Source organism: Schistosoma haematobium, chromosome 3 (genome assembly GCF_000699445.3).
Source record: "Schistosoma haematobium chromosome 3, whole genome shotgun sequence".
In the NCBI taxonomy this organism is placed as follows: domain Eukaryota; kingdom Metazoa; phylum Platyhelminthes; class Trematoda; order Strigeidida; family Schistosomatidae; genus Schistosoma; species Schistosoma haematobium.
Window position 1 is genome coordinate 31,504,395 of NC_067198.1, and position 25,679 is coordinate 31,530,073.

The following is a 25,679-nucleotide window of genomic DNA, read 5'->3' on the forward strand; positions in this document are numbered from 1 at the left end:
GATAGACAAACGTACTGGGTTCTTCAAAATGCTCATCGAAATTCACGTATGAATAGTAAAGCCATCGCAAGAATATATTGCATCAAGTCAAGCCAATCATTGGCAAGATGAGTAATTGATCATTTAGAGTAATATCAACTGGCGATAAACATTTAAAATTCTACTCTGAATACTATAATACCATAATGAGTTATGTATGAGTGGTCAGTCTGAATACTATTGTCTCAGTGGTATTATTTGTAGCTTTGATTATGTTTGTCACAAATTCGAATCCTACAGAATGTATCGATTCCGTGAAGACATCACACACACTCTGTTCACAATTCCTAGTCAGAATGATATCTAATGATATCTAATCTATTGATTGTATTCAAATTAATTTAATAGATTAGATTTTGTGTTAATTATATGATATAATAGTTATATGATATCTATTACTACTGCTTTCTCTCAACTGTCTCCGAAATTTTAAAATGTCAAAGAATACAAGATGAGCACCAATGTGTTTGTGAGTTAGCTCTTGCCAAGTTGTGAATTAGAACTCGTTATCTGCATAGTAAATACTCTATGACTTTGCATGATTCTATTGATAATATCAGTCAGCAACGAAATCCACCTTCACAGTGTCTACTTCGTTTCATTATTCATTAGTGAGTTTTTGTCTCTGTGTATTCACTTGTCATGACTAACTGACCAACATATGTGAAAAACTGCAGCTACTTAAAACTAATAAGATACAATCCATTGAATGTGGACAAATTATTTCAAGTGATTCGATTGTGTGTTAGTTGTGTGATGAATTAAGTAAGATTCGAAACTGCTGACGATTGCTTAAGAAATATTGAATTGAACGTTGCGTTACATGAGTAAAGAGTAAATAGCTATGTATAATGAAAGAACTACTCTAATCTTAATTACCATTGTCTTATTGAAAACTGTGAATTCAATGGTGAGTTGATAAGCGTTGGAAATATATCAAGTTATAGAGAAAATGTCTAACTTAATCTGTTGTCCAATTCAACCTCATGTGCTGCATCATATGTCTGGATATTGGACGGTGCTTCCAGATACTTACAGATGTCCGAGTGTTTGAGTAAAGCTACCCACAAGTGTGTTACTTCGATACAGCCTTCTGCAATACAAACTGCCACATGAGACTTCCTCAGAGTAAGTCAAACACATCATCTATATCAGCCGATATAATTATCATGATTATTCTTCAGTATCTGAGTAACATTAGTAATTCTGTTGATTCACTCATGACTGAAGCTGTAATCTGTTCGATTGATCAAGTTGTTTTGTTTGCCTTTATCACATGAGACGTTTGGCCAGTTAAGTCCTTTTGGCTCAATGTCGGTCTACTACTCAGACTACTTGTTGACACCAACCAATCAAAATGTAGTCGTAAACCATCTGCATTATTTCTCAATGTGTTCTGTTTAACATCGTGTGAGGCCTCATTCCAGATCTCTTCAACACCATAAAATTCAAGAGTGATATTCTTATAGTTGTGGACTCGAATTGTTCTTTCCCGATCGAAGCCTCATCACGTCTTACAATTACAGTTCATTTTTGCAAACATCTATTAACACTTAGATTATTCTAAACGTCTTGAAACAGTTTAAATACTACGTTAAACGGTTCATAGTGGAGAGAACCTGTTAATATTTCATTGCCGATTGTAGACAGACAGATCAAGCTGTATTCCAATGACAAATAAATCATGAATGAGGTTTAATATGTAGTCAACGAAACTGTTATGAATCAGCGCTTAACAAAATGTGAAATATTTTTCAGCAATAAAGTTTTAACTTGATTTCAATGTTATTGAAATCGTCAATCCCTTGTACTTACATAATTCCCGAGTAATTTATTTATCCTTTGTACACCAACTGATGTAATCAAACAAGAAATTGTGGTAACTAGGGCGACAGAAACCATTGAACTTTTATTCAACTTCAATGAATTCAACAAAAATGGACCACTGTAAACCTGAAAGTATAACAGCACAAATATCTATTTACAAATAATATTGTGGTTTGTAATTCATTATTTATATGTGGGCATTAAAAGCACATATTAGTTAAGTTTATGTTATCTCAGTGCTAATATTCGGAAATTCAATTGACTAGAATCTCTGTTTGTATATGCAGCCTTATTGGAAGGCCTAGATGTAGAGGGCAGTAAAAAGTTTGTCGTTTGCTAGGTATATATTTAGAATTGTAATTCGAAAACTGCACACCATGTGGATGTATATTTTGAGTAGTTCAGTATCCACGAACGATTTCGAGCCATGGAACTCCTTCTCTTATCTCAACTGCATCACTTATTTAAAATTCATAATTTGAGTTTTGACTAATTGATCTCAACAAATTTCATTCTTAATTACAATCAGTTTGTGTTCAGCCACCTCATTACATAATCAAGTAATCTTCTTACCTCTATGATCTATACTCATCATAACTGATGATTCAGAACATTCTCTCACATATATTATATTTATCCAGTTGAATTAAGTCTGTCCCAATCGCCACATATCCAAATCTAATCTATTTCACTATTGTAATTTTGTTAACTTTAGTTCAACAGAGAGGCTGTGACCAGTCGAATTCAACAATGTCCAGTGTGAGACAATTATCCACCACAGGCAATCAATCAGGTTTGCTACATTTCGTGAATTCACTGAATTTGGACATTAACACCGTTAAACCCAGTGGTGGTGAAGAGTTCATACGATGATCTGAATACGTACTCTGGTCTTCAGATCGAATTTTGTATCCGTTTATTTATTAACCAATGACTGCTTTTAGAGGAAATATTGAAATACATTGTTAAACTGACCAACCACCATTTATATGGCATTGGCTTTAGTCTTAATTTTAGAACGTGTATATTAGCTTAGAGTTTCTGTGAAGAACTAATTAAAGTGATTCTTTATCCGACCTGTGCTCTTAGTGCTTTAATCCATGTACCTAACTTTATACGTGTTTCTGATAGTTTGAAATACTTATTTAATATTGAGAGCTTAACGTTGAATTTCATCATATAATAAGTTTACGGAAGTTGAAATAGATCACTCATTGAAAGTAGATCAAATCGACAGGCAGGTAAATCAAAGTAAACTGCTACATCATTTACATATATCACAAATTCAACACAAAACGGCAAAGTTATATGACACAATAGAATAATGAATAGAATGTTGTAGAAGAACAGTGAAACGTTTATGCATTAAATGAATATAGAAAGTTAATGTAATAATTATTTTGGTCAAATTTGACTGAAGTCCATCACGAAGACTGAATGATGCTTGAAGTGAATTCATTAGGGAAATATTATGAGCATTCTTAACATAACGCTAGTTCACAAAGTCACTGACTGTCGACTTCGGCTGTGTACTAATGATCACAGAGACACGTGGTCTCAAGCATGGAAGATGGGAATAGTATGACAGTACTACATGTTCATATTTGTTATCAAAACATCTCAAATAAACTATATCGGATTACTATGTGATTTTTAATATAATCAGAAGATTTCCCTACTGATATATTTTTCGACATTGTAGCTACTATCGTTACAGCTTACAAAAGTATTTCTTGATTGGACGTCTGAGAGGTAATGACAAAATATCGCATACTTCAGCCTCAAGTTTTACGGAACAAGCTGAATGCCGAATAGTTAACCCTGATCACGAACCCACTTGAGGTAGCGTCCATTTCGCTTCTCATGATTTAGGCTCATCTCTCTGTCGTATGCTATTCTACATATTATGCTACACTATCCATTACTGCGAAATAGCTTGAATAATTTGCAATCAGATTAATGATCCAATTACTACTAGGTGCGATATTTATCTACAAAACCAAAGTTTTCGATACATGAGCATCTTCCATCGATATTTTAGGTCACTATTTCAACTTGCCATCTGAATTCTGAAACCTTATTTGTTCAGACCTCCTACAGTTGAAGCTGAAAGTGGTATATCCGGTCTCCAAGAAGAGCCTAATTTATTTCGTTGATTCCTGATATTCTTGCTCGGTAAAGTCGTGCCATATCATCTGATATACAGAATATATTGTAATCATTTTTCGACACCACTTATTGGAACGATGCATTTCATTTTGATGGTACTTTAACATATGGTCAATTAACAATTCAACGTTTTTCACTTGGTCGATATTTCACTTATTTTCAGGTAAATCTCATCTTCATTCAATATTTCAACCACAAAACATTGACTGAATTATAACTCTGAAACAGACTTCCCAAATATGATCCCATAGGAGGGGTTCTGTACAGAAAATTATCTTCACTTGTCGTCATTCTATTAGGTACTTCAATGATTCACCACTTACTCACCACGGAAACAGTTACACTAAGACGCATTATACTGAATGTAGAACAGCTCAGCCAAAATCTTGGTAGTGTAAACCAAGCATACCAGGGAAGTGTAGATGAAAGGCTGTAGGTCCGTTTTCGTTTGGATTTGAGCTGTGAAACCACAACAGAATTACCATTAATCACTCCGTTATTGTTGCTTGTTCCAATCACTTGTGAGAATTCATCTGTTGTATCCTGAACTATTGAAAGAAATAAGTGTCAAATTCTGGATAATTTCAGATTACAATAAATACTGTAAATGAATCTCATTCAATACCTACAATTTGTTCGTGTGGACTGATTATCATCATCTTCATAATCATCAAAATGATTCGACAACAAAATCATAGTGATTGTACAATTCATACATCTCAATTTGTGCAATCATTTCTTCCTTGCGCCGAACTGACACGGTTTCATACACTTCAATAACCTCAATTAAATTACCTCAATTATAAGAAGTCAAAATTTCACAGATCAGACAATGTCATATTGATAACAGATTATAATAGTTTCGTTTACATTCATCTACTGTGTAGTTCGACTACTTCAAAACGACCAATTCAACGAACGAGTTGACATTAGACTCTATGAACGACGTATCAAATTCAACAGCAGAATATTTCACCATCTTTCAAGTTTTAATTCCCACACTTTCCTTCTGGTCAAAATATTTGTGGAAATAGATTTGCTTGAATGTAGTGCGATACATGAACCGGAATCGACTGGCATTAACTAGAGAACCATTAGAAACTAGGAAGGACTATGTAGCTAGTTCGTCTTAGTCTAATGCTCCTGCTCACCCATACATTTCTCAGGAGTGAAATGTGAATTCAACCACCCAAGGAAAACTAGTGGAAAACACATCAGTGGATTTTGTGCAGTTTGACCTAAATGCCTCACAGTTGTAAGTAATAGATGACGAGAAGTCTCAAATCTCAATGAAGCAACTGTCTGAGGATGATAACTAACATTTTGGTAATTATCCAACTGAGTTCAGTTCACAACTCAACTCAATGTCAACCTGTATATTCGCCATAACACTAACCAATAAAACTTGAAAATGATGAGTGACAGAGAATTATGATCAATTTCAGTTCATTCATTCTACATCGACAAAAATAACAGTTAAGTGAAATGTCAGTTTCCCAGTGTTTTCATCATCACTGTCTCTTTCAAACTAATCATTCAGTGTACAGTAAAACCAATGAACACCTATCAAGCTAGTACCCTATTCGAGTCAAAACTAATCAGATGTTTACTTTTCATTGATCAAATTGGTTGCATCGAGTTTATCGTTTATCCAATCAGTACAGAGATCTCTCTAGAAATCATTTCAACCGGATCAGCTCGATTTGTTGAAACACGCAAACATACCAACAAACAACATTCATACATAATCTGCATTTCCGAAATTCCATCTACATCAACATGGTATTTGACTTACTTTTATGAGATTGCATTGTGAGTGATTGGTGTGCTTTCGGTTTACCTTCACGAACACCACAATGGAAGATTATTGTGAATAATACTCCAATGCCAACGACAATCAATGTAACATTTCGAAATATGGGTAAATCTTGAATTGTTATATTGTATTCTGAATGTACGACTAACTGTTTCCCAACATTTGTTGACTGGTTATTTATCGAATCATTGAACAATGTTGCTCGTTCACTTCCAACAATAATGTCAGTTGTTATTAATGATTTTGTGAACAGTTGACTGTTGTTCACATTGTTGTCAGTCTCATTTACTGATTTCAAAAGTAACGAACTGGATTTTTCTGATTCAAAAAATACATACGTTATAAGCAATGTAGCCAAATGTCCGATTCCATGGAATAAATATCTCAAGGATGCAAGTAATTCTCGTTCATCATGTTGGTCTGTCAAATCATTGATAATTGATAAGTGGGGAATTTGTACAGCTGCACAACCAACCTTCAAAATATTGTTTTGTAGATAAAAGGAGAATCAATTAGTTTGAATGTTGTTTTATTTTAAACTATCATCAATACGAAATCAGCGTTTAGTCAATTCATCCGACTCTGCAGAAAACAAGAACCGCTCGGACCTGAGAGAAATTTCTTTTGAAGACCGCAAGTGGATACACGATTATTTAGAACTGATATTTTCTAAATGAAGTATCTACTGTACGGTTCTCAGAGTTTACTGAGCTATTCTATGATTTTGTGTTCAAACATATTCAATCATCGCCAATTATGTTATCGCTTATTACAACACAATTTACTACTTATTGGGATACCATGGAAAGTAGATTTATTATTGTACTCATAAATGATGTTTTGTGGATTTTGTAGAAATTAGGGTTCGTTTGCATGAGGGACTGATTTAATTTGGGAAACTGTTAGAAAAGAGAGGACTTCCAAGACAGTTGTTTCGTCTTATTATTATATTTTCTTTAAGTATGACTAGTACATGAACTGAACCAAGAATTTCCAAGCCAGTCTGTCAGTTCATTAGTTTAAGGCTTATTATTTTGTATATCAGTAGAATCATTTACAAAATATTTTGGCATTTAATATGTGCGCTCCGATTGACAGAATCTGATTTCATGTATCCCATCGATAAAACTTTACGTTCGTTTTATTTTAAAAGATTATTTACAAAAATATTTATTCTCAACTCCATTCGAATTTACTTCGATGACGACTTTACAGTAATCGGTCAAATAGTTTGTTTTTAACCTTTGAGCATGTTGATATTTCATCCAGTTAGACCATTTAATAAACTTTTGTAAAGCAAGGACAATAAACCTGATAGAATGAGGTGACCTAATTTCACTTTGTGTACTTTAAATCTTCCACATATGTACTGGTGTGCATAAAGAAATAAATTTTTAAAAATATTTTAGTGGATAAGATACATACCATAATTTAGTTCAATAGTGAACAAATGACTATTTTGATAAATCGATGAATTGATCAGATATGATAGAAACCGTTATGTAACCGTGTGCAAGAAACGTGTGAAAACCATTGTGATTACGGTAGACAAAATGATAGTAAGTATCGAAATACAACAGTAAAGTGACCATAATAATATTAGCTAGAGAAGGCAAGAAAACTTAAGTAATAAGATATCTAAATTCATTTTATTGAATAAAACTGAAATAATAAGGCCTTCGTAATATTCATTCCAATGTCTACACATTTACATAGATTTAGATCAAACACATCATACTAAAATATTCACTCAATCGACCAACATTATCACCTAATATTTTTCCGAGTGATTTCAAGAATTCCACATACCTGAACACAAATTATAAGCATGCCATTGATTAATAACTTCACCACAATTGGAAGACCAACAAAATATTCCGGTTGTCCGAACATCAACGGAAAAGCAACAAGCATCAATAAACATCCACCTAAATGCCATGACTTTCTCTGTCCAAGTCTCAACTGCCGTTTCATTCGACTGAGAAACCTCTTATCCTTCTTTACACTTCCATCTTCACACGTTATCGACTGGTGACCAGTTGTCGGTTTTCAGTTAGACCGAGTGGACGATCTGATAAATAACCAATCAATGGTGTGGCTAATCCATTAGCAATCTGACCACACAGTAATAATGCCCCAACTTGTGAACTACTCAAACTGATACAACCTTCATAGAATATGATGTAGAATATACTGATAACTCCTGCAACAAGATCTTTAAGCATTTGACCCGTTCCATAAGCAATTTTACTAATCCACTTCATTTTATTTGTCGTTGTAGCTTGGATAACTGATAACGATTGTGAGACTTTGATGTCATTCATAATTCACTGATTTGACCAAGATTTATGAGTGAGTTAATTCAAGTGCACACACTAACTTGTTGAAGTGAGTAAAATTTCAATGATTTATGCTATTTGTGAGAATTGAAATTAGTCTCTTTTAAATACTGTTGTATGTACAATAATTTCGCAGCAATTTTATGGCCTAATTAATCAATATGAACTGACTTGTCTCATTGTCCAATCAGTGAATAACTATTTTGGCTTTTATACTAACCGGCTTGATGAAAGATGAATAACAACTTCATTACAATGAAATGATTCCACTGATATTTCTTACACTATTCATTGAGTACCTTTTTTTTAAAATGTGTGTCCTATCCACTTCCAGCGCTTCTCCCTGATTTCTTCCTCCGCTAGGATCTGGTTTGTTCTCTACCACAATAGCTTGTTACTGATAGTGTCTGGTCATCGGATCCAAAGTATTTTGCGTAGACAGCTGTTAATAAACACTTGTATTTTCTGTATTAGCAAACGTATAATGGAAGAGTCATAGGATTATTATTACCTTGATTTTCCCATTGTCATGTAGAAGTTAATCAAGAGTAAATGCTTAATTTAATCATCACGCGTACATTGATCCGAAAACTACCCTTGGATGTTCAAAATTTATATCGACATTATGACCATTTCTATGGCAATGATTTAAATTCAATATCCCGAATAAACCATACTGGCGTAGATATATTTGAAGATATTAATTTGAAGCTATATATTTCAAAGATTTCTTTATTGACTCATTACATTTTGATTGTGATAAATTCAAGTGATTAGTTCTGTTTTTTAAAAACACATATTTTTTTCCTAATTTACGATCTATTATCAGTTGTTATGACCAGCCTTAAATTCAATGGAGCTCAGGAGATTTCCTAATAAAAACCTTTGTAATAGAAGGAATCTATCATTGATTATTATTGTTATATTTTGCAGCCTGAGCGCCCTGTTAATGTATAAGGTAACGATACCGCCAATTAGAGAGCAGTGACTAGTCGATCGGACCAATGACGCATAAAACACGTGCGAGCAGTCTAGAGTCCCGATTGGTCCTGCTTTCCGCCTAGCCCAGCCAGTTAAGTCCAGAAGACCAATCTCAGCCTCTGCAATATGAATCATTTATTTCAAACATACGGGGTTTATACAGCAACCAGACAGACCACATCGTACCAACAAAATAGGAAACAACATGTGTACGAGATTTAGCCAAATGTGGATGTGAATGGGGAAGGTAGTAATTAATAGACAGGGCATAATTCAAGAATGGTGAATCGTATAATAATAGTTCATAGGTCAAAATAAGGCTCATAAATATAGGGACACGAATATGAATAGCTTGGTTATTCAACAATTATACGATAAATTATACCATAAATGGATACCAAAAGTTACCATTCATTATGCTTATTGGAACATAACAATCATAAATGTATTGATCATTACAATGATATATATCATGACAATCTTTGTAAAATACTACTTCTTAGGGTACAACTACTGGATTACATCAATTGCATTCAAATTCTAAGGTTAATTATTATTCACATTTTAGCTGTGTAAAGTATACAATTTCACTCTTCTACTGTGATTTTAATTTTTTCGCATTTTCAAAACTAATGACATGATTCTGCTATTGATCATTAAGAAATATCTTTAGTCATGCATATTTATCACATTAGTCTTTCAGAATGCACGAAAACTAATTCTTATCTTACTTATTTTATTATATCTAAATGAATATTTATCTTATTTAGATCTGATGATATTTTCTGTGACTTTTCCTGACTAATATGAAATACTTCAAAAAATGCCATTTGTATAATGAGATTGAAATAATGATGTAATTTGTTTTGTCTGATTAGGGTCAATCTCATGATTGAAAATAAATTTATATTTTAATTAGACTAAATCATTTTGTTTCATATTATTCTAGGTTAAGAAATGAGCACTCATGAGAAAGCTGAAATTTTCGGCGAAATAAAATAAGCTAACGTGAGAACTTTGAGAATAGTTTCATCAAGAACCTATTGTAATTCGTGAATATTTGTGGAGGTTGTCGAGGTTTTGATTGAGGTCATGAATCGATCAATGTTAGACCACCATTTGAAACTTGAGAGTATTGGACGAATTGTTCTTCCTTATATAGGTCTCTTCAGCAGTGCACATCCACGATCCCGGACGCGGGATTCGAACCTAGGACTCTGGGTCTCGCGCATGAACGCCTAATCACTAGACCACTTAGCCGGTATCCAACACTATTCATGTCTAACTCCAACCAATTAGTGAACTTTTGAAAGTCAGGAAGCTACTGACACTGAATTCACCAAAGTCTAGACCACTTCAATAACTGCACAGATTTCCATGTTTTCATTGTGAGAGTGAAGGATAATGAGTTTAATCGCTCACTAGGTAGCTGGTGTTCATTTCTGAGGAATGCGAAGCTACGATAAAAATATGCTTAAAATAAACATCGTTTCTTATCAAATAATTTTTAGAGCGTTTCTATTCAAGAAGCGATGAAATAGAATGAATATATATCACACCACCAATCTTCTCGATGCTTGATTAATCGTAAAGACATATAGGAGCTGTGATCAGGTCTGACAACTATCTTATGTAAATGCATGCTAGACTACTTGAAAGTAGTGTAATTTTCGTGCGTGATTTTAGAAGTGCACTTTCTAAAGATCAGTTAAATCAGTGTTCAACATCATCGTACGAAATTTCGGTGAACACGTTAATTCGAAAATGGTAAATTAGGTTGGAAATTATCAACTATTACTTGATTAGTGTGTGTATCACTGTGGCGACTGAATTATTGAGTCAATCACTCCATAGATAATCAGAATAGAACAGTTTCATGAAAATTTCACACAATATATACCCAGTATCTTGCTAAGTGATGAAAGTCAAGTGTTTTTAACCCAGTGGCTTGTGATAAGCTTTGTGTTGCTGATATACAATTGATAAACGGGTTTTTATTCTCTCAGTCACATAAAGAACTTATCGAAGGTTTTTGATAGTGTTCTATTTTATAGAGAATTCATGTTCACAGAGTTGTAGAATAAGTGACCCTTTATGAATTTGTGAATAACTGGCCAATAATACAATACCTGATTGAGAAACTATTGAAGAAGTGGAAAGTTTCACATATCTGGTATCATCATCGATGAATTTGAAGGATTTGGTGTAGACGTAAATACAAGCATTGGCGAAGTAAGGACAGCAATCCTACAGTTGGAGGACATATGGAACTGAATACAACTGTCACTGAATATCAAAGTCACAATCTTCAATACGAACGTTAATACAGTCCTACTGTACGGAGCTGAAACGTGGACAACTACTATAACTACCATCTAAGTTGTACAGATATTTATAAACAATTGTCTTTGCAAAATACTCTAGATCCGTTGATTGGATACCATCAGTAACGACTTACTATAGGAGAGAACAAACTGTCTTCAAACTGAAGAGGAAATTATGAAATGACACTAGAGGTCCATGGACACACATTTAGGAGATCATCAAACTGCCTCACGGGGCAAGCACTAAATTGGAATCGCAGAGGAAAAAGGAAAAGAGGCAGACCAAATAACACATTACTTCGGGAATAGCAGTTGAACATCGAAGGAATGAATAGCGGTTGTAAATTAGCTACCGGTGTGACTTACCTTGTTTTCGTTAATCTGTACATTTATTAGTGTTGCCGATTCATGGAATGATTACTATTAAATAAATCGTTAGCGTTACAGCTCAATAAAATCTTCGATCATTCCTTTGTTACATTTTGAACACAACATTAACCTATTACCGGTTTAATTCACGAGTCAATCTAAGCTAGAACGCCATTTTAAAACCTGGAAGCACTGGATGGCTATTTCGTTCCTGTATGAAACTCCTCAGTATTGCACATCCACGATAACGCATGCGGGACTGGCTTCAAAATGAATTTTCCAGAGTTCTGTTGAGATGTCTTAAATTTTGGACCCTAATCCGTGCAATTCACGACAGGTATCTAACACAGACCAAGGATGAAGGGTTGGAAAGGATCATGGGTGGATTCAGGTTAGATACTAACACTGTTGGTTACCCGCTCAGTGGTCTGGAGTTTAAGTGTTCAGGTGCGACACTGAGTCCTGAGTTCGTGTCTAATGTGTGTGATTGTGAATGCACACTGCTGAGGAGTCCATACTAGGTTTAGACGGCTGACAAGTGCTTCCATGATTACATTGGTGTTCTAGCTCAGGAATCAACTAATACAATGACCACAATCTCCACAAAACCCTATTCTGACATTAATTTATCAGCTTCTTTGTTGATGAGTTAACTAATGATTTTAGTCTGATCGATTTTGCTCTGTTACGATAATTACTGCTGTGGTGTATGCTAATTATATTGAAATAATTAGTATACAACACCAATCAGAAGTGGGTTGCTTGGCATCAGAAGCTTGGGATGATCGAATAGCGGAGAACGGGGGCGGAGAGTAATTAAAATAACAACGAAGAAACGATAAAGATTGACACAATTGATGAGGGGTTTGCAAATGAAATATTGAATGTGTTGTTTTCAAAATTATTGAAGGGACTGTGTAATTGTGTTTTAAATGATAAACCGGTGTCTCCACCTGAGTTTTCGTTCATTATACTACTACGAATCACAATAATAATAATAACAACATTAACAACAATAATATTTGTGATAATAATATTACTATTGTTATTCGCTGTTAGATACTGTTTAGAAGTTTTGTTAACATTTTAAAAATGAGATTTAGAAAATCGTACTTGACCTACAAAAACATTAGACAGTTAAAATTACATTGTCATTAGCAATTGTATAATATTAAGAAACCCCATCGTTTCATTAGTACCATTACACTTATAACGGTATTCGGTGAATATGTTTATTCTATTCTTCAGACACATTTCATTCACTTAAATTGTGTACATGAACTGGATTGAAAATCGGTTGTGCTCAATGTTTAGAATGTCAGACGGTTAATTTTATTTCATCCAATTAAACTATTAAAAATGTACACTTATCTTTTAAACACAATTTTATTTTGATTTAGTAATTGAACATTGATAATTAGGGATTGATTGTAGATTGTTTGAGACTGCTACGCATTGATGTGATATGTATTGATTATTTGAAGTTAAAATAATGATCCTGAAAGAACAATGATGAGAAAATGACATTGTGCAGTTCCGTTTTGTTCGCTGACAAGTATATGGCGTATTCATAGAAAAGTGTTACTCCTTATTTCAAAGTTACCGATATGGACTGTTTTAGGTTTAAATTTAATGTCCTATTGGTATCATTTACTCAATGAGACCTCACGATCATGGATTTCATTTTAAATGTCATCGAGAGAGCGCACTGCCACAGGTCTCCATCTCCATCGAATATATTATCCACTGACTCCCGGAGAAAAGGATTAACCCTTGTTATATTATACGAATATGTCTCCAATATAATTTCCAACCAGACTCTTCCCTGTAATTAGTTTAAATATCACAAGTTGTAAGCAGTTGACGAGAACCTACGAAATTAAAATGAATTCAAGCAATTCTGCTAGAATCTTTGTTCTTTCTCTTTTCAAAATGATAAAGGGAACTATGTGTATGAAATTTCCCAAAAAACGCCTCCCTGGACATTAATGTTTAATGGAATGAAAACTTTCAGAAAATGACCCAAGTTTACTTTTTTAACAAAGTTTCATCAAATGGTGACAAGTAGAGTGATATTGAGAAATCAATCTTCGAATGAACTATCACCGCACCAGCTGTTGTATTCAAAAACTAGCAGTTGGTGTTCTTCACGGTAATGCATACTATTATTTGGATCAAATCGTGAATATATTGGTTACAAATTAGTATACCGGTTAACTATGTTCAACGAAACAAACGTGTAACATGTAAAGTTGATAAAATTGTCAATGACAGTATTGTAATGCAAAAATTTAAAACATGGCAAATTTATTATGCTTCAAATTGATAAATGACTTAGTTCAAAATCAATGTGGAATCTCTTGGTTTCAAATTCACAGTTCAAATGGATGAATCCATCCTCTTCTTTACCGTGGAACTAATTAGTGAAAGTGAATATTTGATCATATATTTATATTCACAACATATCAGCCTTTAAAAATACTTGTTAAACCACTAGGTCCTGTCACAGTCGACTAAAATGCCACTCTGGTCATTATAGCACAGATTGGCTGAGTCAGATACTGACCACTTTCACAGTTAAGCTTTATGGATGAATTAGTTATCTCACGAAATTTTTACCGATATTGACACTGTTAGGTGGCTTGTTAAGCCACGTGAATTGACGAGACCTGATTAAGTTAAAATAGTATTTTACTGAGTGACAGTCATAGATTTAATGTCTTTAAACAAATGAAATACGTTATGTAGATGAGTCAGTTGTTGGATAAAAGCACGGTTATACGTCTATAAACAACACTGACAGAAATCAAAGGGATTATAAGTATGAATTTCACCTAGAGACATATGATTAATATAAATCGACCGGAGAATAAATGAATACGTAAATGAATTATGTGATTACATATCTGTTATAAAAGTTTAAAATTGTCATCACAACATAACACAAACAATAGTAAATATTACACTTCTTGTACTAAATGACAGTAGCGAGAATATCAGGTAATTATCAAAACTCAGTGGATTAATTGGAAGCTTTCTCTCAGCCGAAAGTACATGATTAGAACCATTCACATTCCCTCGGATGCGGAGATGTTGAACTAACATGTAAGACGTGAAAATAACAACTAAACTCATTGCGATTTGATAAACAGATTAGTTTCAGTCCAAGATCACTAGACTTTTGCTGACATAATGGACTATAATCATAAGGTTTTCTATAGGATCTAATTATTTATTCATATCAAGTAAACTGTCGTCAAATTTGTTTACGTTTAATTAGAAAAAATAGTGTGCGTCATAAGTTCTATCTAGAGAAATATAACATGACAGAATGAAAATAGACAGGCTTATTTGATTTGTGAAAAATGTGGAGCAAAACCTTAGTGCGCAGTTCATCATTTTGGCCGGTTCACTCAATATACTAAATAATTGCCATCCAGTTATTATGAGCAGAGATGGATGGTGGTTAGGAGTGGAATCCAGGATGCGTGTTTCCTCCGAATCGGGACTCGTCAGTTGGATGTGCCTGCATCCCGCAGTTGATGTTCATACATGGACTCGAACCTAGTACCGCTTGCTTCAAACTCCGTCGCGTTATCCACAAAGCTACTGAATCCAGATAGCCACTAGTTTGTGCAAGGGGATGAATTTCTAATTCATTTTTGTATTGGTTATTAGAATCTTCCCATTGATATTTAGAAATGCGATGGGTCAGTCTCCTATTGTCATATGTACATCCTGTGAGGATTGTCTCGATATTGCTGGTTTCAATTTCCGGAGGGAACATCAATTCTGGGATGCAGATAATTACAAATGATGAGTCTCAAATAGGAGGAAACACGCATCCTGGATTCCACTACTAGCCAACATTCATCTTTGCTTAGAAAACGTTTGCAGTTGAAAATATGATCAATCTGTAAGTGTAGGGATTTATTCAAGGAGATCGTGTCAGCAAAACAAATTAATTCAATCGTAGACATCAACAAATATTTAACTTATGGTATTAAACAACATTGTTTTGAAAGTTGAGAATATCAACTCGTTATCCAGTTGAAAAAATAAACTTAATAGAAATTTTATGTAAACATGAGATAAACTAATATTTACAAAGTATGCAGATATCAGGTGTTTGGTTGACATTATTTAAGTCAATAAATATTTAGTTAATCAATAAACTCTCAGTTGTTTCTAGCCTACGTACCACTGTGTTTTCTACTTTACTTGAAATATATATTTGTTATTATTTATCCATGATAGTACATTTTAGTTACTATGACAGCAAAACTGATTAGTAAAATATTATAATGACTGAATTAGTAAGCAAATAATTTGCCAAATGGCACTAAACCAAATGTAGATCATGATATCGAAATTACTAAACTTATGCGAAATACTCAACACTGAATGATAGTGAGGTTGAATTGATAGGCATCAATAAGCTAATACAAAATCAGAAGGGGCAGTAATTGATGAAGTTAATGTATTTGAACAAATGTGACTGATAAATTATCCCAACTGAAAATTTGTAGAAAAACTGTAAATAATGCTGAAGTATAAAATACATAATCAGAGGAGTTATAATCTTAACGTATAGAGTAATTTATAGAATAAACGTCGTTATAATCATGAATGTTGTAAGGACAAAGTTTTAAATAAGATGATAATGTTGTGTAGTGAATGTAGCTATGTACATTTCAATGTCGTTGTAATTACATCCTCATTTGAGTATCAAAGTAATAGATGTTAAATCTCTCTCAAAGATGGTAAGAGAAACCGTAAGCAGTGGATTTCAATCCGTGTCTGATGTGAGACATATATCCACTGCAGTCATTGGATGAATGATCATTGATCGATTTCGGTTAGGCATTAACACTGTTTGGCTTCTCATTCACCTTTGTTCACAGCAATTACAGGTCACCATCATTGTTTCTTAAAACTGAATGCGGTTAAGTGATTGTATATGGGGTATGATATCCTAAAGTAAACTATTATTAATAACAGAAGTGAGTATAGGGTTGTAAAGTCACATTGCTTCATCCAATCCTCAGATTTATTCTTTTAGAATAGCTTGTTTTAGCAAATCGAAAAATCTATCTGCCTGATTATTATGCCGAGAGTGATATGGTGGGGAACAGAAATAGTCACTGTACTTAAGCTTCAAGTTTTAGGATTCAGTAATTCATCCGTAAGAAGACTGAGAACTCAACGTCACAAGAAGTAAAATCAATAGTGTAGTGAAATGCAATTGTTGTCTGCTTGCAGAACTCATTTGATTATTATAAGAAAGAAAGATAGAGAGAAGAAAACAAAAGCTGAGATTTACTTCTCAGATAAGAAAGAATTGGAAATAGCTAAAATTGAAGATAACATGGAATAATCAATAAGGTTACACCTCTGTTTGTTCTATTAATAATGAATATTATTTCAAACTTTCATTAGTTTTTCTGGAAATCGGGGTTATTAGAACTTGTATTAAAAGGTGTAAACTATCAATTGGACAAAAATCTAATCTCAAAACATACTCCATGTTCATACAATCTACATTGAAGATATTTTATGACCGAAACTAATTTTCGAAGAATTCCGAATACTGACGTTGAGACAAGAGATAAATTGATTGATAATATTTTTTGTTGAAAGTTTCATCAAACTCAACTATTAAATGTGAAGTTATGAAAACTCTTGAACACTACAATGCCCACCCCTATAAGAGTGTATGTATAACTTATGAAAAAGTTGGAATAACCATTGTCAATATGGGGTTATTGAGATTATCAAATGATCGATATCATGAACTGATTTAAGTTAAAAAATCACTGAGAACCTCACATGACTGAACTTTACTGGTCACAGTTTCTCACCAAAATTCTGGAATTTTTTCTCTCGAAGCTAGTAACTAGTGTGTACATGGTGATCAAGAACTAAAATTATGAAGGTGAAACGGAAATCAGTAATTTGATATGGTTAATTAACGAATATCAACTGTTTTAGATGTATTGGCGAATTGATTTAGATCATAACAAGGTTTTTGATCTGGTTCCTGGTGAACAACTCAGTGTATTATCTCCATATTTGCTATAATACCCAATACCTATGCAGTGTGTTTTAAATATAATTCAAGACTGCTATCACATTATAGCTACTCTCCTACAGTCAATTTCGATTGTGGTTAGATTTTTTTGAGCCGTTTTATTAACTTATTCAGAAGACAATGTTATTCGAACAGTAACAATTCACCTATTTCTTTGTCCTATTATGACCACATGCGACAACCTATGCACACATCTCTCTCTAACCAAAATGTTGATAGTTTAAATATCATTGGATGAGTCATTTACTTTCCCGTGTATATGTGTACTTAAATCCTATGAATAGCCTTTGCTTAGCCTCGCTTCGCCTTGATTCGATTTGATTATAAATTCCTGTCTGTATTCGCTCACACACACATTAGCATCTCTGCTTCGAATTCACTCGATGTGCTTGTAACTTTGCTATCTATGCTATCCGCTAATAAACTGTAGTCACCACTTCTTATTGCCTTCTGATTTCAAACACCTTTGGAATTTATATAATAACGCTTATCAATGTGATTGATTAAGTAAGCAAAGCCAATACAGAATTGGTGACCCCAACTTGCGAACACAAAGGAATTTTCGATGGTACAATCTGGTTTCAAAAATCCAACTCACTTGGTCTTGATTCGAATCATTATCTGGATTATAATTATAGTTGCGAATTTATTATATCATTATGTTCATTACACGAACGTTATTTCATAAACATTATTGGATATAACAATGATGTTTTACAAACAATTGATATACTGGTGCAATTTAATAAGTCTGTTCTATGTTTTAAATTGTACCATTTGTTATTATCATTGTTGGTATCGGTCCATTTCTCTTTTTTACATTTACATTATTAATAATAATTTATATATTCCGAAATAATAATTACAGAATTCACGCCACTTTACAAGGATGATCAATTTGATATAAATGGTAACATTAGTTGTGCAGAACAAACATGTGGTAGAAGAAAGTTTTAAGTATACTAGTTCAGTAATTGTTTATGTAGTACATGTATTACAGCGATCCAATGCATCAGCCAGGAATTTTTAATATTTCTTAAATGGACAGCCTGTTGATTTATTACTTACTTACTTACACCTGTTACTCCTCGTGAAGGAGCATAGGTCGCTCACCAGCATTCTCCATCCAACCCTGTCCTGGGCAATCCTTTCCAGCTCCTTCCAGTTGTAATTCATCCTTTTCATATCTGCTTCTATTATCCGACGTAATGTGTTCTTTGGCCTTCCTCTTTTCCGCTTCCCTTCAGGATTCCAAGTTAGAGCTTGCCTCGTGATGCAGTTTGACGATTTGCGTAATGTATGTCCTATCCATTTCCATCGTCTTTTCCTAATTTCCTCTTCAGCTGGAAGTTGGTTTGTTCTCTCCCACAGAAGGCTATTGCTGATGGTATCCGGCCAATGGATGTTGAGTATCTTGCGTAGACAGCTATTTATAAATACTTGTACTTTCTTGATTGTGGTTGTTGTAGTTCTCCAAGTTTCAGCTCCATACAGTAGAATTGCCTTGACGTTCGTATTGACGATTCTCACTTTGATATTGGTTGAAAGTTGTTTTGAGTTCCATATGTTCTTCAATTGTAGGAATGCGGCCCTTGCTTTGCCAATCCTCGCCTTTACGTCTGCATCTGAACCTCCATGTCTATCGACGATGCTTCCCAGATATGTGAAGGATTCTACATCTTCCAGAGTTTCGCCATCAAGGGTGATTGGATTGCTGTTCTCCGCTTTGAATTTGAGGACCTTGGTTTTCCCTTTGTGTATGCTGAGGCCTACTGATGCAGAGACTGCTGCTACATTGGCTGTCTTTATCTGAATCTGTTCACGTGTACGTGATAGGAGGGCTAGGTCATCTGCGAAGTCCAGATCGTCTAATTGGTTCTGAGCTGTCCATTGTATTCCGTGTTTTCCTTCAGATGTCGAGGTCTTCATAATCCAGTCGACCACCAGAAGAAAGAGGAAGGGAGAGAGTAAACAGCCTTGTCTGACTCCGGTCCTTACTTGGAATGCATCTGTCAGCTGTCCTCCATGCACTACTTTGCACTGTAGTCCGTCGTATGAGTTCCGGATAATATTGACAATCTTCTCAGGAACTCCGTAGTGTCGAAGAAGTTTCCATAATGTCCTCCTATCTACACTGTCAAATGCCTTTTCATAATCAATGAAGTTGATGGATAGTGACGAGTTCCACTCAACTGATTGTTCGACGATGATCCGTAGTGTTGCAATTTGGTCTGTGCACGACCGATCCTTTCGGAATCCAGCTTGTTGATCTCGAAGTTGGGCATCTACTGCATCCTTCATCCGGTTCAGCAACACCCTGTTGAAGACTTTCCCTGGTATTGACAGTAGTGTAATGCCTCTGTAGTTTTCACATTTGCTCAGATCTCCTTTCTTTGGAATCTTGATGAGGTGTCCTTCTTTCCAGTCCATTGGCACTTGTTCCTCCTCCCAAATCTTTTTGAATAGAGGGTAAAGCATGCTTGTGGTTACTTCGACGTCTGATTTCAGTGCTTCAGCTGGTATGTTGTCGGGTCCTGCTGCTTTCCCGTTCTTGATTTGTCTGACGGCCATTCTAATTTCTTCCGTCGTTGGTGGGTTGACATCTATAGGAAGATCTGTGTGTGCTGCTTCGATGTTCGGTGGATTCATTGGAGCCGGCCTATTCAGGAGTTCCTCGAAGTATTCTACCCATCTGTTTCGCTGTTGTTGAATTTCAGTGATTGGCTTGCCTTCTTTGTCTTTGACCGGTCTCTCTGGTTTACTGTATTTCCCTGATAGTTTCTTCGTTGTATCGTAGAGCTAATTCATATTTCCTTCTCTAGCAGCTTTTTCTGCCGTCGTTGCTAATTCTTCCACGTATTTCTTCCTGTCGGCTCTAATGCTCCTCTTCACTTGCTTGTTTGCTTCTATGTATTCAGCTCATGCTTGGACTTTCTCTGCTCGTGTTCGGCTGTTGTTAATTGCTGTCTTCTTGTTCTTCCTTTCTTTGATCTTGTCCAGTGTTTCTATAGAGATCCATTCCTTATGATGGTGTTTCTTTAGGCCCAGAACCTCTTGACACGTTGAAGTCAATGTTTCTTTGATGCCTTTCCAGTTGTCCTCCATGGTAGTTTCTTCTTCCTTCAGTAGATCTTGAAAGGCTTGGAATCTGTTGTTGAGAGCTATCTTGAATTCATTGAGTTTGTCAGTATCTCGAGGGAAGGCTGTATTGAACCTTTGTATTGCTGTTTGTCCACTTGTCCAGTTTTTCTTTAGCTTCAGTTTTAAATTGGCTACAACTAGGTGGTGATCTGAAGCTACGTCAGCTCCTCTCCTGGTTCTCACATCTTCCATTGTCCTTCGGAATTTCTTATTGATGCAAATATGGTCTATCTGGTTCTCTGTAGTGTGGTCCGGTGAGATCCATGTAGCCTTGTGTATACGTTTGTGTGGAAATATTGTGCCTCCTATGACTAATTTGTTGAATGCACACAAATTTGCAAATCTTTCTCCATTTTCGTTCCTCTCTCCCAGTCCATGTCGTCCCATAATATCTTCATATCCAGTGTTGTCTATTCCGACCTTGGCATTTAGATCTCCCATCAGAATGGTGAGGTCCTTTCTTGAGCATTTCTCTATGATTGACTGCAGCCGCTCGTAGAATTGATCTTTAATGTCGTCGTTGCTATCATTGGTGGGTGCATAACATTGGATAATATTCATTGTGATCCCCTCCTTCTTTGTTTTGAATGATGCTTTGATGATTCTGGATCCGTGGGATTCCCATCCTACAAGTGCATTTCGTGCTACTTTGGACAGCATTAGAGCAACTCCCTGTGTGTGTGGAGCATTGTCCTCTTCGTGACCGGAGTATAGTAGCATCTCTCCCGTAGCTAGCCTTTTCTGTCCAGCTTGGGTCCAGTGGGTTTCGCTGATTCCCAGTACTGCCAAGTTGTATCTCCTCATTTCCGTTGCTATTTGGCTGGTCTTCCCGGTTTGCCACATTGTTCTAACGTTCCATGTACCTATGAAAGTTGTTGCTCTGGTTGTTAGAAGGGGCATCGGCCTCGTGGCTTCCGAAGGAATTCGGCTTTCACCATGAAGCGTCATAATTCTTCTAAATGAAGACCTTCTAACTCTCAGGGCAGAGTTAAAATGGTTTGAATTATTTTTTCTGGTAAGCGTTTTTTTAGCGAGTTAGTTTTCTACGGGATGGGGACGCTAACCCCATGTTGAACCCTCCTCCTTTACCCGGGCTTGGGACCGGCAGTAACTCTAGAAGAGCTACAGGCGGAGTTTGTTGATTTATGAACGGAGTAATTAAGGTCATTTCGTGTGCCAGATCGAATTAATGATAATTATCTACAACTAGAGAAATTAACACGAAAACAGAGAGCACGGAACAACAAAGCAGTAATTAACAAAATATATCAATTAGGTTTACCAAAATGCGTGTGTCATGTGACACAGTGATATACTGTTGATGTTATTCAAATTAGTTAAACTTTATGGGGACGATGTTAACATAAAGTGACAGCAAGTAGGTGGTTTTACTTAGGGAATGAACTAGTAAAGATAGCTAAACATTTAAAGTTCCTATAATATCATTTATGGAATGAGATACACTTACAGGTGCTAGAACATTCAATGCATTTTCAGAGGAACAGTACGCATTGATTGGGCGAACAAATAATGGGAGTGATTTTATCGTACGGATAGATTGTGGTAGGTTATTGCAAAGTCTAGAAAATTTACAGGTAAAGTAATTCATATAAAGAGATGATTTAGAATAAGTTTGTTTCACTAGTGACAAAGAATTACAGATGTCATAATGAGAAGTTTCTGCATATTGAATCACGTGATTGGATGTACACGGTAGTTTATTAAGTAGTTTGAAGAAAAAGATAAGATTTAGTTTGAGTCTCCTCTTCCATAAAGGGTCTAGCCCAAGTTGATTACATCTAGAATTATAAGTTAAGGTACAATCGGCTCCAAGAATACGAAGTGTAAATCGTCTCTGTACTGATTGCAGCCTTGATTTATCCTTTATGCGCGCACTACTAAGAATAAACGTGCAATATTCTAGAAGTGGTCGAACACAAACTTTGTACATTAGAATACGTGACTCAGTGTTGTAAAGATTTCGAGTTATGTAACCTATTAGACGTTGAGACTTAGAGGTCTGTTTTAATATATGTTCTGTAAACGACAAGTCTTGGGAATATCTAAATCCTAAGTCTACTACTGTATGTAACCTAGATAACACTTCTCCATTTATGGTAATGTCTAGGTTGAGTGATGTATCGCCGAAGCATATCCATCCACATTTAGCCGTATTAAGCTCCAGTTGCCATTTTAAGCACCACTGTGCTACCTTGTTAAGCTCCATGCTGATGCAATTCTGCATATTTTTCAGGTCATGTGGAGAAAATGAATATACTACTTTAAGATCATCTGCATATAGAAGGGGCTTACCGACACAAAAACTTTCACAAATATCATTGATAAACACTAAAAAGAGCAAAGAACCTAAGACACTACCTTGTATTACACCACTTCTAACAGGGACAGCGTTAGACAATGAAGAGTTAATTTTAACTATTTGATGTCGATTGCTGAGAAAGGAATCAAGCCAAGCAAGCAAAGGATTTTGAACCCCATAAGATGCGAGCTTACCTATAAGAAGTTGGTGGCTAACCATATCAAAGGCTTTAGAAATGTCCAGATATAGCACTAAGACTAGATATCCTTGGCTACGTAGAGAATAGACTAAATTAAAGAAGTCAAAATGACATGTCATGCAAGAACGATTTTTAAGAAATCCATGTTGAGTATCATTGATAAATTTTCCAGCAAGTAAATAGTTGGAAAGTTCATCACTTATAATTTTTTCCATAATCCTAGAAATAACTGGAGTAATATTTATTGGCCGGTAATTGTTCATTTCAGTCCTATCTCCAGATTTGTAACGAGGTATGATGTACGCGGTTTTCCAACAGTAAGGGAAAGAACCTGTTTCCATAGAGAGAGAGTAAACAGCTTTAGAAGAAGAAGTGGAATATCTGGACCACTATATTTGTACAGAAAGAATGAAATCCCGTCTGCTCCATGACCCCTCGAAAGCTTAAGGGTATTTATAGCCTTATTATTTTCATGCATTTGAAGGAGATAGATTTTATTGAGTTGCTAGTCACGCACATAACTCTTGAAGCAGAGCCACTTATGATTCCTACACCATTTGCAAAAATGCCACTGAAAAGGTCGGCCATGGTTTTAGAGTCGTATATAAAAGTGCTATTATGCTGGATGCACGGTATATCAACATTTTGAGTTGCTTTAGCGCGTTTATTAAAAAAGAGAGTTATGTTTTGTACCTTTGAGTTTGTATTAAGTGCTAGTATCTCCTCATTAATGGCTTTTAACCTATGTTTCTCTTTAATTTGATTAAAAATTATTATTATTTGTGCAACTGCCGTGAAGTCGTTTGACTTAAAATAACGATTCTGTAGGCGTCTTAGCTTATTACGATATTTAGCTGGTATATATAATTCGTAAGGTTTGCTAAACCTGTACGTTTTAAGAGGTACACAAGAATCTAAACAAGAGTTAACGATCATATAGAATTCGTCGATAGCATCCATGAGGCTATTACATGAAAAAAGTTATCCCAATCTGAAATTTTAATCAGTGAATGCAGGAGGTCCCAGTCAGCATGCTTATAGTCTCTATATTGACATATTTTTCGAATGGGTTCGTTATAAGAGGGATAGATAGGGAGAGTGTAGACTACTATCTTATGGTCACTGCTTTCAAATTCACCGTATACTTTTACAGATAGTGGGATAACATCTCTACTAAATATTAGATCGAGTATACTATCCCCTCTAGTTGCGGTACGAACCTACTGTGACTAGCAGGGCATGTTAGTGATTGCCGAGAACTCATCATTACATGAGTGACAACTACCGGTACTGCAGTTAATCCCAGGATAGTTGAAATCCCCAGTGATAACCTTAGCATTAAATTTTAGAGCAGATGCATGTATGAATGGATTGATAATAAGATCATTCCCATTATTCGAACTATCTGGAGCTCTGTATATACATTCAAGGAGTAGACTATGATTCAGGGTGTTGGCTGATATCCAGACTGATTGATGTACTATCTATTTTTTATAAAAATGTCTTCCAAAAATACTATGTCAAGTTTACCGCAAACGCTGTCCGTGAAGGCTCTTAATCACTATGCAGTTCGCAATCTGTTATAAATGGAAAAGTATACTGCTATTAATAGTAAATAGAATAATGCATCCATTTTTATATACGCTTCATGTAATACAAACCAAGGAAAAGTCAATGTTAAGTCCCAAATACCGATGGATGACACTGAAATAAGAAATTAAAAAACGTCTTGGTTTCGAGTCCCACACGCGGTTTAGTGAAGGCGCACCGCTGAGGAGTCCATATTAGGACGAAACGGCCGTTCAGTGCTTTCAGGTCTTTCATGATGATCTAGCTTTAATCGACTTATGAAACCAACTATTAAATTACTACAACCTCCGAAAACTCCTATTCGGAAAACTACAAAATATCGATACTTTATTGATTATGATCTCTTTTGTGCATGATATTTTATCTCTGTGGCTCACGATTAAAATATAAACCTACATTGTTAACATGATGATATGTATTTATATGATGCTTATTGGTACAAAATTAAATTCTTGATATTTCTTAATTTAATGT

At 35.1% G+C, this 25,679-nt stretch overlaps 1 protein-coding gene across 1 annotated transcript in view; it reads right to left on the reverse strand.

Moving 5' to 3' along the window:
- MFSD12_4 (Major facilitator super domain-containing protein 12) overlaps positions 1 to 8,496 on the reverse strand; it is a 55,512-nt gene extending 47,016 nt beyond the window's left edge. Inside the window, exons 1-4 of the mRNA XM_051213610.1 lie at positions 7,661 to 8,496; positions 5,831 to 6,326; positions 4,363 to 4,583; positions 1,855 to 1,992 (exon numbers count right to left, since the gene is read on the reverse strand). Coding sequence (XP_051069601.1) covers positions 1,855 to 1,992; positions 4,363 to 4,583; positions 5,831 to 6,326; positions 7,661 to 7,825 — 1,020 coding nt within the window. The 5' untranslated portion in view covers positions 7,826 to 8,496. The remainder of the gene's footprint in view (positions 1 to 1,854; positions 1,993 to 4,362; positions 4,584 to 5,830; positions 6,327 to 7,660) is intronic.
- Between the last annotated feature and the right edge of the window lie 17,183 nt (positions 8,497 to 25,679).